This window comes from Sparus aurata, chromosome 22 (genome assembly GCF_900880675.1).
Source record: "Sparus aurata chromosome 22, fSpaAur1.1, whole genome shotgun sequence".
Lineage (NCBI taxonomy): Eukaryota > Metazoa > Chordata > Actinopteri > Spariformes > Sparidae > Sparus > Sparus aurata.
In genome coordinates, this window is record NC_044208.1 from 17,788,892 (window position 1) to 17,801,584 (window position 12,693).

General features: G+C 39.8%; 1 protein-coding gene and 1 long non-coding RNA gene across 2 annotated transcripts in view; one reads left to right on the forward strand and one right to left on the reverse strand.

Annotated features, from left to right (window-relative positions):
• Positions 1-1,750, forward strand: part of LOC115573812 (uncharacterized) — a 3,514-nt gene extending 1,764 nt beyond the window's left edge. Inside the window, exon 2 of the long non-coding RNA XR_003982361.1 lies at positions 1,432-1,750. This is a non-coding gene — a long non-coding RNA (uncharacterized LOC115573812). The remainder of the gene's footprint in view (positions 1-1,431) is intronic.
• Positions 1,751-1,752: 2 nt separating this feature from the next.
• drc1 (dynein regulatory complex subunit 1 homolog (Chlamydomonas)) lies at positions 1,753-6,860 on the reverse strand. Its single transcript, XM_030404802.1, has 15 exons — positions 6,653-6,860; positions 6,373-6,472; positions 5,830-5,957; positions 5,471-5,654; positions 5,166-5,303; positions 4,748-4,834; positions 4,528-4,650; positions 4,168-4,295; positions 3,928-4,062; positions 3,419-3,836; positions 2,893-2,982; positions 2,722-2,805; positions 2,509-2,624; positions 2,281-2,433; positions 1,753-2,198 (listed from the first exon to the last, which is right to left on the reverse strand). The coding sequence occupies exons 1-15, from the start codon at positions 6,727-6,729 to the stop codon at positions 2,090-2,092; spliced, it is 2,070 nt and encodes a 689-aa protein (XP_030260662.1). The 5' UTR covers positions 6,730-6,860; the 3' UTR covers positions 1,753-2,089.
• Positions 6,861-12,693: the final 5,833 nt, after the last annotated feature.

The following is a 12,693-nucleotide window of genomic DNA, read 5'->3' on the forward strand; positions in this document are numbered from 1 at the left end:
AGCATGATGCTACCATGACCATTCCAAAATGGAATTATGACCAAAAAGGTCCATTTTGGTCTCATCTGACCACAAAACTTTCTCCCATGACTCCTCTGGATCATCCAAATGGTCATTGGCAAACTTAAGACGGGCCTTAACATGTGCTGGTTTAAGCAGGGGAACCTTCCGTGCCATGCATGATTTCAAACCATGACGTCTTAGTGTATTACCAACAGTGACCATGGAAACGGTGGTCCCAGCTCTTTTCAGGTCATTGACCAAGTCCTGCCGTGTAGTTCTGGGCTGATTCCTCACCTTTCTTAGCATCATTGAGACCCCACGAGGTGATATCTTGCATGGGGCTCCACTCCGATTGAGATTGACCGTCATGTTTAGCTTCTTCCATTTTCTAATGATTGCTCCAACAGTGGACCTTTTTTCACCAAGCTGCTTGGCAATTTCTCCGTAGCCCTTTCCAGCCTTGTGGAGTTGTACAATTTTGTCTCTGGTGTCTTTGGACAGCTCTTTGCTCTTAGCCATGCTGAATGTTTGGGTCTTACTGATTGTATGAGGTGGACATGTGTCTTTATGCAGCTAACGACCTCACACAGGTGCATCTGATTCAGGATAATACAGTGGAGTGGAGGAGGACTTTTAAAGGCGGACTAACAGGTCTTTGAGGGTCAAAATTCTAGCTGATAGACAGGTGTTCAAATACTTATTTTCAGCTGTATCACACGAATAAATTGTTAAAAAATCATAGATTGTGATTTCTGGATTTTTCTTTTTAGATTATCTCTCACAGTGGACATGCACCTACCATGAAAATTTCAGACCCCTCCATGATTTCTAAGTGGGAGAACTTGCAAAATAGCAGGGTGTTCAAATACTTATTTTCTTCACTGTATATATCGGCATGGGGTGAGTAGATAATGGGGTTTTTTCATCTTGCAAATTTATGTTATGGCCTCTCATTGCATCTCTGCCTCCTCAAGCCTGTGAACAATCTTTACAAAACCTCATACAAATCATACACAACTGATATTTTAATCAAGAGGGACATCGGACCACATTTCAAGGTAAAACCACAGGTCATTTTTTCTCCCCTTAAGATGGTGACAGAATCCAATCATAGCGAACGCTGTAAAACTCTCTCTAGCCCCCTACCTTCTTGGATTTATCATAGGAAAGTTCGATTGACATAGTTGGACTAACAAATTTCCAGTCAAATGTTGCATCCCAAAGGACGGGAAGAAATGAAAATTAATGGTACTGCTGCTCCATCTGTTACATGTGGTTATTTGCTAACAAGTAAGCTTTGAAGACTTTAGTGAGGACAGCATGTCAATGTGCTCACAGCTGGCCTCTGCTGCCTCCAAGTGGCAGAAAAATTTGTTGCAGGCTTCGGTTCATTGGCCGCACTAAAACCTTCTGAATCTCTGTGTGCAGTCGTCCCAGTGGCAGCATATCGTGGCTGCTGAGCCCGGTGAGGACGATGTGCATCCTGGCCTGGAGGCACTACAAGCTGCACTGCGTGGCGCTGCTGGCTGCGGTGCTGGGCTTGCTCTTCCTGGGCCTGCTTTTCTTCTCTCTGCCCTCAGAGCTCAGCCACAAGCTTTTCAACCCCGCTGGATGAAGACATCGAGACTCCACCGTTGTGTGTGCGCTTTGTATCGCACAAGAACTGATGTATGTCTTACTGATGATGAAAATCAATTGTTTCTGCCATTTTTTCCTCCAGGACTGTGGAAATAAAATCTGCAAACCACGTTGATTTGATCCTTAATAAATACTCAATAACAAATAGTTTGTCAAATACCACATTTGCATACTGTTCCAGTTCTTTTGATTCCAAGTTGAGTGTGAACCAGAGGATATCTAGCTTTGTACTGACCTATCAGAGAATCATGGTTGTCAGATGGATGACGCTAGATGCAAACTCATCTCTGCCCTATTTCTTTAGTTACATTTTTGGTCAATAAAATGTCAGAAAAAACAGTATTATATTAGACAAATTACTTTTTTCTAAGCCGGTGTCCCTCAACTGCATTGAATATCTGGAATTCAGTGTGCACATCCAAGAAACAGAGACATAAACTTAATGGACTCATAAAGTTGAGGTAAGCAACTGTTGCAGCATCAGCCGCAGCTCCTCGTTCTGCTGCTCAAGATCTTCGGTCTCAGGGATGAGCTCAGAGATCTCTGTCAGGACGGCACTGGGAACACAGAGGAGAGAAAAGCTTGTTCAAAAAACACAGGGATGTTTGCTTTGTGTCTGAGTGCGTGGTTGAAACTCACTGGTACTGCGTCAGTGTGCGCTCCGCTGCATCCCAGAGTTTCAGTTTGTCCTCAGAGATCACGTTGCCCATACTCTCCCAGTAGCCTTCGTCCCCTGAAGCATCCCGAGCTTCTACATGCTGAAAACTGAAGTGTTGGTGGGCTGAGCTCCTCCTGAAAGCCCCAGGGGAACACGTTAGCATCACATGTACATTACAGTGTTGATTATTGCAGTAAATGTGGTCTTACCTTGACCTTGTGAGCTGCTCTAGGAAATGTTTTAGAGCGGGCACAACATGTTTTGGATCGATGAGTTCAGACGTGAGGTTGGTCTCAGCTTCCTCCCCAAACTCAACACAAACATCCTGCGGGCAGACAAAACAATGACAGAAGACGCAGCGATAGTATTTGTCTTCTTTGATGAGGCATCTGTCTTTCCACTGCATCTGTTTCATTCCTCACCTCAGTCGGCTCTCTCTGCTGATGTTTGGACTTTATTAAGAAATGAGCCAACATCGGCAAATCCTCCTCTTCAATGCCAAAAGACTGGAAGAGCAAAAGAAAACCAACATGTCAGGTTGTTTAGGATTTTCTCTATACAATCCATTGATGCATTACACTACAAGAACTCACAGTAAGGAGAGAGGCCAGCTTCACAACGGTCTGCTCTTCCTTCTCCAGGGGGGCCAGCAGGCTCAGAAGTTTCTCCTCTACCAGGAAGCCCTGAGACAGGCGATAGTTTCTTTGACTGATAGCACCAACATGTTTGTGCATTAAATATGACGCTAGAGCCAGCAGCCAGTTAGTTTAGCTTAGCTAAAGCCTGGTAAAGAGCTAGCATGGCTCTGTCGAAAGGAAAAAAATCTGCCAACCTGCACCTCTATAGTTAAGTAATCAATAAATTACATCTTGTTTGTTTAATCTAAACACAAATCAAATTGTAGAAATAACATGCCGAGTGTATTACAGGGGTAATATGCCAGATTATTGGCATGAAAGCGGTGACTTCCTGGTGTCTGTGACCCGCAGAGACTAAGACTGGTAACTCTCAGGAAATAACAATATCCCAAATTGTTTTGTATAATTTTGATGCATCACATGTGAAATCCTTGTCCTTTTACTGTAAAAAAAAAAAATCAATTGTAAATTTCTTTCTCACCGCCTCATCACACAGCAGCTCCATCACTTTCTTCACCGTCTCCGTCATCAACTTCCCCTCATCCACCTCTGCACCACTCTCGCTCTGCGCCTCTCTCCCTTCCCTGTGCGTTTCCATGTCCATGCTCTCAGTGTCTGCCTCCAGCTGAGGCCCGACTGAGGCGTCCATCATCCTCTGACTGCCGGTTTCAAACAACTGTGACTCAGCCTGGCGGTCGGGCCCACAGGCCTGTTTCTGGGGCTGAATGGGACCAGAGTGCTCCATGAACGGCATAGGAGGCCGCTCCCAAGCTAGACCAAGGTGCTGCTTGTAGATCAGTGACTCAATGACCAAAACCCTCTCCACTAGCTGCTTCACCTCTGCTTCGATCATCAGCCACATCTCCTCAAATTTTTTTACATCAGCCGCTGCAAAGTGCCTGCATGAAGTCAAGGTGGATGAGTGTAGTTTTGGATATAAGAAGCAAGCAACTGCACTTTATGTCAAGTGATATGATGATCATAACTCACTTGATTTTCTTCTGTATGCATTCATACTGCTGAATGTTGCGTTTGTAGTCGTCAGACAAATACTGGTTCCTCTTTGTAAACTGTTTCTCCTGACTCCTGTACTTTTCCACCAGGTTTTTCATATCCGTCCTCAGACTTAAACGCAAAGCAAGCCCAAGGAGAAGATGAGAATGTATAAAATATAACATTGTGTGTGAGAGAGAGCAAGAGAGAGAGAGAAAGAGAGATAATCTGTACTACCTGATGATCCTGCTCTTCATATGGGCCAGGTTGAATTTGTTTCTTAATAAGTCATCCTCATGCTTGATTTCTTTTAGCTTCGCGACCATACTGGTGCCCTTTATCTGTTGAAGTTCTCTCTCCTGAACCTGCAGAGGCAAGAACAGGAGTCTCTGATCCCTGGGCGTTTTTTTATTTTTGTCAAATGGTGAAACATTCAAAACATTTTATTCTTGGCAACATATTCAGAATCACTACAACTATCTACTATTTTACTGGTTCTGGAGCTGTTCTATATCATTCCAGTTCAAAGGGAAAATGTAGGTTGATCAGACGCACTGTTAATAACACAGAGATTATTATCTTGTTCTTTATGCAAACCTGAAACTTTTCATTCTGTTCTATGCTGATGATGCTGTCCTTGTCGCTGGTCTCCAATATCAGATGGTGAATTATGGTTTCATACTCCTCCACTTTCTCCTTCCTCTGTGTCAACCTCTCCCCCTAGAGATAGATATCATTAGATATAGATTCCATAACTGTAAGATACAAGATATGATTTAAGACTGTGTGTGTTGTTTTCTATTTCAGCTGTGCACACCTCTATGTCCAAAAGTTCCTTCATGTATTGCTCCCATTCGCTCTTGTATTTTGTGAGTAAGACGTCAGTTTCGTGCTGATAAACTCTCTGCAAAAAGCACAAGTGCTACCATTAGTGAAAATGACAACAATCGCATATAAGATGAAGAGTCTAACTCCACAACAGCAGCTCTGTGAGGCAGTACTTGGAAAGAGCAGTTATTTTAGCTCAGTGCTAACAGGCTTCTGATTGGCAGGTAAAACATTTACCATATTCACTGTCTTAGCTCAGTGAGTTAACATGCTAACATTCGCTAATCAGCACTGAACAAAATGTACAGCTGAGGCTTATGGGAATGTCACATTTGCCACATTCATTTGATTTCAAATGGACCGGACGGATTATTTAAAGCTGCTTTTTGACCCACATCCGGACCTACCTCCATCTGAGCCAGCTCCTCCCTGTAGGCCTTTGTCAAGGTTTTGATCTGGTCTTCCATCCTCTCCATCATCAGGTCCAGCTCCTCTGCCTGCTTCCTTAAGTCTTTAACATAGCGATCATCTCCAGCCTTTAGCTCCTATTCACATACACAGGAAGTGACCCAATGAATGGACAAGGCCTTCAGAAGACAATGGCAAACACCAACAAAAACCTGTCATTACTCTCTTACAGAGTTTATGTCTGGCTTTAGTTGGTGACTAATAAAAATATATTCTAGACAAATAGATCAGTTGATTGATTTACCTGTTGTAGGTCGCTGATGAGTTTTTTCTTGTCTTCTAAGAGAACAGCCCATAACTGCTGCTGGTTGTTGAGGGCCTCCTGCAGCTCCTGAGGAATCAACTTTTGCTTAGCTATTGACCACCCTCTGGTGATCTCCTCAAACCTTTCCTGGCTGGATTTTGCATCATTCTCCAGTCGTTCCAATCTGGACAAACAAGAGGAACAAACATGGTGGCAAACAGGAGGGAAGAAGGACAAAAGGTGAGGATGGTGTGGAGGATGTAGCAAGCAAAATTACTGCTTACTTTTTGTTTGTTTTTCTTGAAATATATATGTATCTATGGGCAGTGCTAAAGGAGATAATAATAGCTGAAAATTACCTTAGTCTGCGTGCTTCCTCCAATTCTGTCCTTCGCATTGACTCTTTGGCATCAGCTGCTGTTTGGATGTTGGTCACCAATGCCGACAAATCTCTCTGCAGGTCGATTATCCTCTGAGGAGTGATCAGCTGACATAAAGGAGAACAGTCACTATTCATGCTCTGGCACTGCTTCATTAAGTTAGTTACATAATATACAATAATATGACCTGTAATGGATACAAGATTTTTTTTGGAGAGGAAGTATAAAGCAGCAGAAAAAGGAAATACTCAAGAAATGTACCTTAAACTATACTTAAGAACAGCACTTTGGTTAATTGTACTTAATAATGAGTATCGGCCCTTGGACTTTATTGAGTCATCCTTGGCATTTCAGCGTAGAATAAAATGAACTAAAATTAAAGCTTGAGGTGAATGATTTCAGATGTAGTTACTGTTCGCCTTGGACATAATGCATTCCTAATAATTGATAAGTAGCCTACATTGATTACCAAAGTTTAAGAACATGTATGTTTAATAGTCCATGTTTGGAAATTAAACAAACCTTTTCACTTCCTTCCACCTCGTCCTCTTCAGGACAGTTCTCCTGGGACTCCTCTTTGACCTCCACAGTGGGGTCCTCCTCCGCCTCCTGTGTGGACACCCTGATGGTGTAACGTTACAGCACAGTAAAAATACACACAATAAAACACATAAAAGATTGGTATTATTACACATACAAAGGTTGCAGTCCACGCAGAGTGAACAGTGAGTTATATCAGCTACCTCTAGCCTTCATGTTTACACATTACCAGGCCTACAGTAACGTTAAGCTAGCTAGTTACCCGCTGTTGGCCTCCTGGTTTTCGGACACCACAGAGGGTTCAGACGCCTCCTCTGGGTCCTTTTCAACTTCTTCCATATTGACAATGTGTTGTATAAAAGTCACTGGCTGAAATAGCTAAATGCTGCAGTACTGAAGACAGCAGAAAGTAGCTGGTCCGTATCGCCGTTGTCCGTTTGTTACACGTTGCTATGGCGACAGAGCCTCCAGAACGATGAGTGCTGCCTTCATGTGCTCCTCGTAAACTCGAACTTTCAGGACAGTAATCAAGAAAAACTATGTTTACGTGAACAAAAAGGAATGGTACACTACATACAGCATACCCTGTATGTTTCTGGCTCTAACATTTATACTTTTTAATACAGTGTATAGTCAGTTCATGTCTACAAACTTTTTCTACTATCAAAGAAGCACATGAAAGCTTGGCTGACCACCTGAAGATTATCCACCAATGCAGAACAGGGTTGTATGGAGGATTGCGACTGCCAAAATCCAAAACGCAGATGGATAGATAGATAAATGGCTCAATATGTATAAGTCATATTGAAAATAAATGTAGGCTTTAATTAATTAAAAAAAAAGTGGCATGAATTGATAGTTCTGTACTTATTTACCTTTGTATGAATTTAATTATTTATTTACTTTCCAATCTAATTTTCACATGTATTTATTTACTTATTTATCTATTTATTTTATCTATTTAGTTAGTTAGTTAGATATCTAGGCTTTCTAGGCTCTCTTTTCAAGTATTCATGTATTTATTTATTTAGTAAGTTGTACTTATTTATCTATCTATCTCCAGTATTTAGTTAGTTAGTTAGTTAGTTAGTTAGTTAGTTAGTTAGTCAGTCACTTTATTTATTTATTGTCCAGCATTTATACATGTTATGTGTTTTTTAAATTAATTATTTAGTTGTTTATTTATCCATCTATCTCTCTATTTAGATTCCAGCATCTGTTTATTAATGTGTTAGGTTATTTAGTTTTATATGTATTTATTATTCATATAATCTACTTGTTATTGTTTATTCACTTGTGCTTTTGGAGGTCAGTCCTCCATAGTCAACTTAGTATATGTTTGCCATTATTATTTAATATACAGCAAGAGAATGTCGCAAGAGAAAAACAGAGAGAGTAAAGTAGTGATTGTCTGGGATCATTGATTTATCACTCATGGCTTGGTGTTGCCATCTAGTGGCAGCATCCTGTTTCCAAATATCTGAGTGGTTGTCATAAATGTAATGACTATTACGAGACCTTGAACAGAAAGGTCAGTCCTGTTTTCAAGAATCTGTAGTGATCCTTAAGGTAGGTATTGCAAGAAAAAAAAACATATTAACACATAGCCTTTTTACATGAGAGGTCAATCGGTCAGGTGGTCTGAAAACATGTGTTAACATCAAATGGAAAATGACTTAAAGTAACTATCAAAACTACACTACTACAGTATTTTCATATATCTTAGATTTGGTGCTAATTGACAGCATTTGGCATCTTAATCAGCATGAGAAAATAAATCAAAATAAATTAAGTCTAAGTAATAAAACAAATGTATATTGTGGAAAAAATTTGGATACTTATCCCAAACACAGATGTCCAGTAATAAACAGAAACAGCAGACAGGTATACAACATGGACAAATCATATAATTGTTTAACAAATACAATTAATTTGCATGCAACTAAAATTGAAACAATGCTAGGTTTACAGTTAGGAAGTTTCATTAACAGTGAACATAGATACCTTTGAGGGCTTTAATGTTCAGTTACAAAATAGAAGGCAATCTTACTTTCCAGGCAAAACAAAGTGGTGTATTTCTACATGTTATATTCAGAACCTGACTTTAGGTGGCGCTACTGTCTTGTGATAAATCCTACTCAGGTGCCAAATGTATCCTTTTTGACACGCAGCGTGTTTTAAACACATGCAGATTTTAGCAGCTCTCTCATGTGTGTAGTTCAAAAACAGAAATCCAATGAGTCACACGCACTATATACAGACTTTCTAATTCATGCACACAAACACTCCATACAGATAATAAACGTCTTCTCAAGCTGATGGCAAGACTCTCTGGTCATCCGCACAAACAAAACCCACACATGGGTCAGATGTTCCTGCCCTGAGGAGTGCCCCCAACACTTCCTGCCTGTTGGCAGCTCTCATGCTCGCCCTCTCGCCCCCTGGGGCACCTCGCCGCTCTTTTGGCCTCAAGTGGCCTCGGTTGCAGCTGAGCCACAATGGATGTAAGTCAGCCAGCAAAGGTTTCTGACATATGATCCAGCATCTGTGATGTCACCAACAGCTGACCTGTCATAAGACCTTTGTGAGAGGGGGGAAGTAAGGAGATGAATGAGGAGAAGGCCTTATTTTCAACAGACCCTTAGCCGACCCTTGCATCGAGCTGCTGAGATTACAAACTGAATGACTGCCATTAGAGAGTGATTCTATAATCTATCATAATACCATAAGCTAGGGATTGACAGACTTTGACCCCACTCGCAGGTGTATAATAAGCCCCATTCACTCCGCATATGCACTGTGAGAGGGGTGCATGTGTGTGTGTCTGCTAATTCCTACTCCAAGGGGCATATGTTTACTCCTTGTTCAACAAAGCATCATATTCATTGCTCAGAGGTTGAGAGGTGCATAATCTAAGACTGACCTTCAGCCAGTTAACTAACTGACAGCTTAGAGTGGTGGTGGTGGTGGTGGGGGGTTGCATAACCTCTTAAGTCCTGACTAACAGTTTCTTAATATTGCAATAACGAAGGAGACCTTCGTCGCTCGGCAGTACAGGATGCAGTGTACAGGCTGCACAGGACAGGAGGATGATTGTAGAGAACAGCAGGGAATTCAAAGGCATTTAGTCTAGAGGAGGTCATGACCTTGTAAAAGAACAACACAGACATTTAACAAAAATGTTATTTAATAAAAGAAAAAATGAAAAAAAAAAACGAAGGCCAGATTCAAAAACAACATGAAGACAATCCCCCTACTCTTCCATCAAATATGAAATGTACTGACCTTGTGTCAAGGTCACTTGTGCAAAGAGAAGTATGTTTTTGCCATCTGCTGGAGTATCTATTGCAAAAAGGCACACATATTCACCCCCCACCCCCCCAGCGAAAATCACCCTTTTGCCTCTATAACTACTTTGAAAATATTCAAGAGAGTTAGGGATGCTGACGAACATGGACGCAGACAGGAAGAGAGACAAAGAGGCTATTGCAGGGAAAATAATCAAAATCTTTTCAGAAGTTGCCTGGATAATTGTTGGTTAAAACAGAATGATCTCAAGGTCTGTGAAGTGGAGGCCACTTGCCGGTCATCATTCCTCTCCAGATGAGGTCTGAGGAAAGCTTTGAGTTATCTTTTAAGCCACTCAGACATCAACTTCAGCCATCGTGCTCCGACATTCCTGCTTCGCTCGCTCCTCAGCTTAAAAAAAAGTCAACTAACCAGTTCACACGTTATAAAAGCTGAGAGCTCAAAGGAAAAAAAGGGGGTGAATAGCTGCACAATTTGTCAGTTCTTTACAGAGTGTACAGTGTTGTGTGATTTCATCAAACAGCTGCTTTATCTGAGGAGGTTTTCACATGTTGATTAACTTGTTTAGTTGACTTTTTCTTATAGCAATGCATTAGCAAAAAGCTAAATGTATTAAAACTGTTGGAAAATAGTAGTAGCAGATACTTTAGATAAAATGTAGTGTGTATTTTCAATGTTATATTTAATATCACAGCTATGATGAGTGAAGTGCTCAGATCTTGTACTTTAAGGTGCGATATGTCAAAATTTTGTTTAAGAAAAACATTCAAAACTTAAATAAAAGATTATATTTTGTATAACAGTAATCTAAATTAACTATTATCTTAAGAAGGTTGCAATATTTGTGTCTGAATCGTGTTGGATTAGAAGTATAAAGCAGCAGAAAATGAAGATACTCAAGTACCTCAAAACTGGATTTAAAGGGTAACTTTGGTTGTATTTAGTCTGATACATTTTCTCTAGTGATGTCGCTCAGTGGCTAAATTGCATTGTGGGTAATGCAGGCATCTAGTTTTAAAAACATGGAAGAATGCATGGAATATAAAAGCCGACATTTCTGGTCCTGTTGAATCAATTATGATCATTTGTTTTAAATTGTCCACAGTAAATCCAACAGTGCCACAGGAGTGCATTGCTATACTAGTGGACTAGAGCTACATTACCCACAATGCAACATAGCCACTGAATGACATCACTGGAGGCAAATTATCAGATTACATACAGCTTCCTCTGGAGCCAAAGAAACAACTTTTTCACATATGAAGTAGAACTCCTGTAAACACCCTTTAAGTGCAGTACTTTCCATCAGCGGTTAATTAATGTAAGTTAGTTAGCACTGCTGATGGACTGAAGATGATGGATTACAGCATTTAGAATTATTGCATAAAAATAAAGCTATAATGTAATAATTGTTTAATCATTTATTTTATAAGTGTGTATAAACCGTCCTGTATTTTGTCTCTTCTGTGTTTGACGCAGTCCCTTTCCATTGTTCTCTAAAAAAAAAGACCTTTAGAATATTTTTCCCACATTAATCCATCAGAGAACTAGGGCAAGCAATCGAGATCAGTTGTATGAGTCAGTTTACAAAAATATTAATTTCTTCCGCATAAACCATCACACTTACAGTAGAATTATTCTCAAAGTCATTTTTTTTTTCTTATCAAAGCTCTTTGTGAGTGGATTAGGTGTACAATAATTATGCATGGCATTAGGCTGTGATTACTGGTGGATTGTAGTTTTTGCTGCACTGCAGTCAGTTTAATTCAGAAGGTAGACCAGCTGCCGTCTTCACTGCATTGTGGCATAAATGTTTGCCAAAGAAAAACATACTGTGCAGCCAATATAACACAAATTCAAACATGTAGATATGTGCACACTGGACACATTAGTGAAACGGAAAATTATCTTTTTGTAACTAACTAAATGTTGATCATCTTGCCTCCCTCCTTTAAGCAATAACGACTCCAAAGCAGACCTGTAACAAAAGCCACCTCTGTCTCTAAAGGTGAAGTATGGCAGACCAAAGATTAGGAAACTAAGCCTCTTAACACTCAAACATCACAAGGATATTGTCTTTTTGCCAGATGTGGAGCCGATAACTTAAATTCACCTGAAAAACATTTCTTTATTAGCTCGTGTTGAACTGATATGATGGTCCAAATGTGTTTTATCATGTGGCAGAACATGATGTAAGGTGAATATAAACATTTACACTGCTCATTTGGCAGCCGTGGTAACTAGTTACTGCGCAGATTAATAACTACGCATAAAATATAATCAGCTCATATAACATAACACAAAGTATACTGACCAACAGCAATGGTGAAAAGTAACTTTATACATTTACTGAAATAGACTACTTCTTTATACCTTTTTTTACTCTCTACTACTGTTACTTTTCAGAATAAATGCTTATATATGAAACATATAATCAGTTAATAAATATGATGTATTGTAGATAATTCTATGAAAAAGTATCAAAATTAGCTTGACCTCAACCACATAGGGCTCATTCTCTATAATGAGTACTTTTACTTTTGGTGCTTTGAGTACATCTTGTTGCCAGTACTTTCCCTTAAGTAACATTATGAATCCAGGACTTTTACTTGTAATGGAGTATTTTTGAAGGGAAATATTGCCGCTTAAGTAAATTATCAGAATTATTCTTTCACCACTACCAAGAATGATTTTAAATGTATCCCCGTAGCCTAATTTTCTGGCAAGAACTCTATTTCAGTATTAAACTAAATTATACATACATAACAACTTGGTTATTGGATCCAATATTCAGCACTTTTCTTATCATAGGAGTCATCTCTGTCTGTTTTGTTTTTCTTTTCTTTGACTGCTGATAAAATGAACTGATTTAGAAATGTACTTCTTTCGCTCTGATGCAGCATGTAATCTGCAAAATCAAATAGCCCTAAATCTACTTTATGGTGCAAATATTGTCATTCATTTTTACAAGTTCATATACCAGACACAAGATGT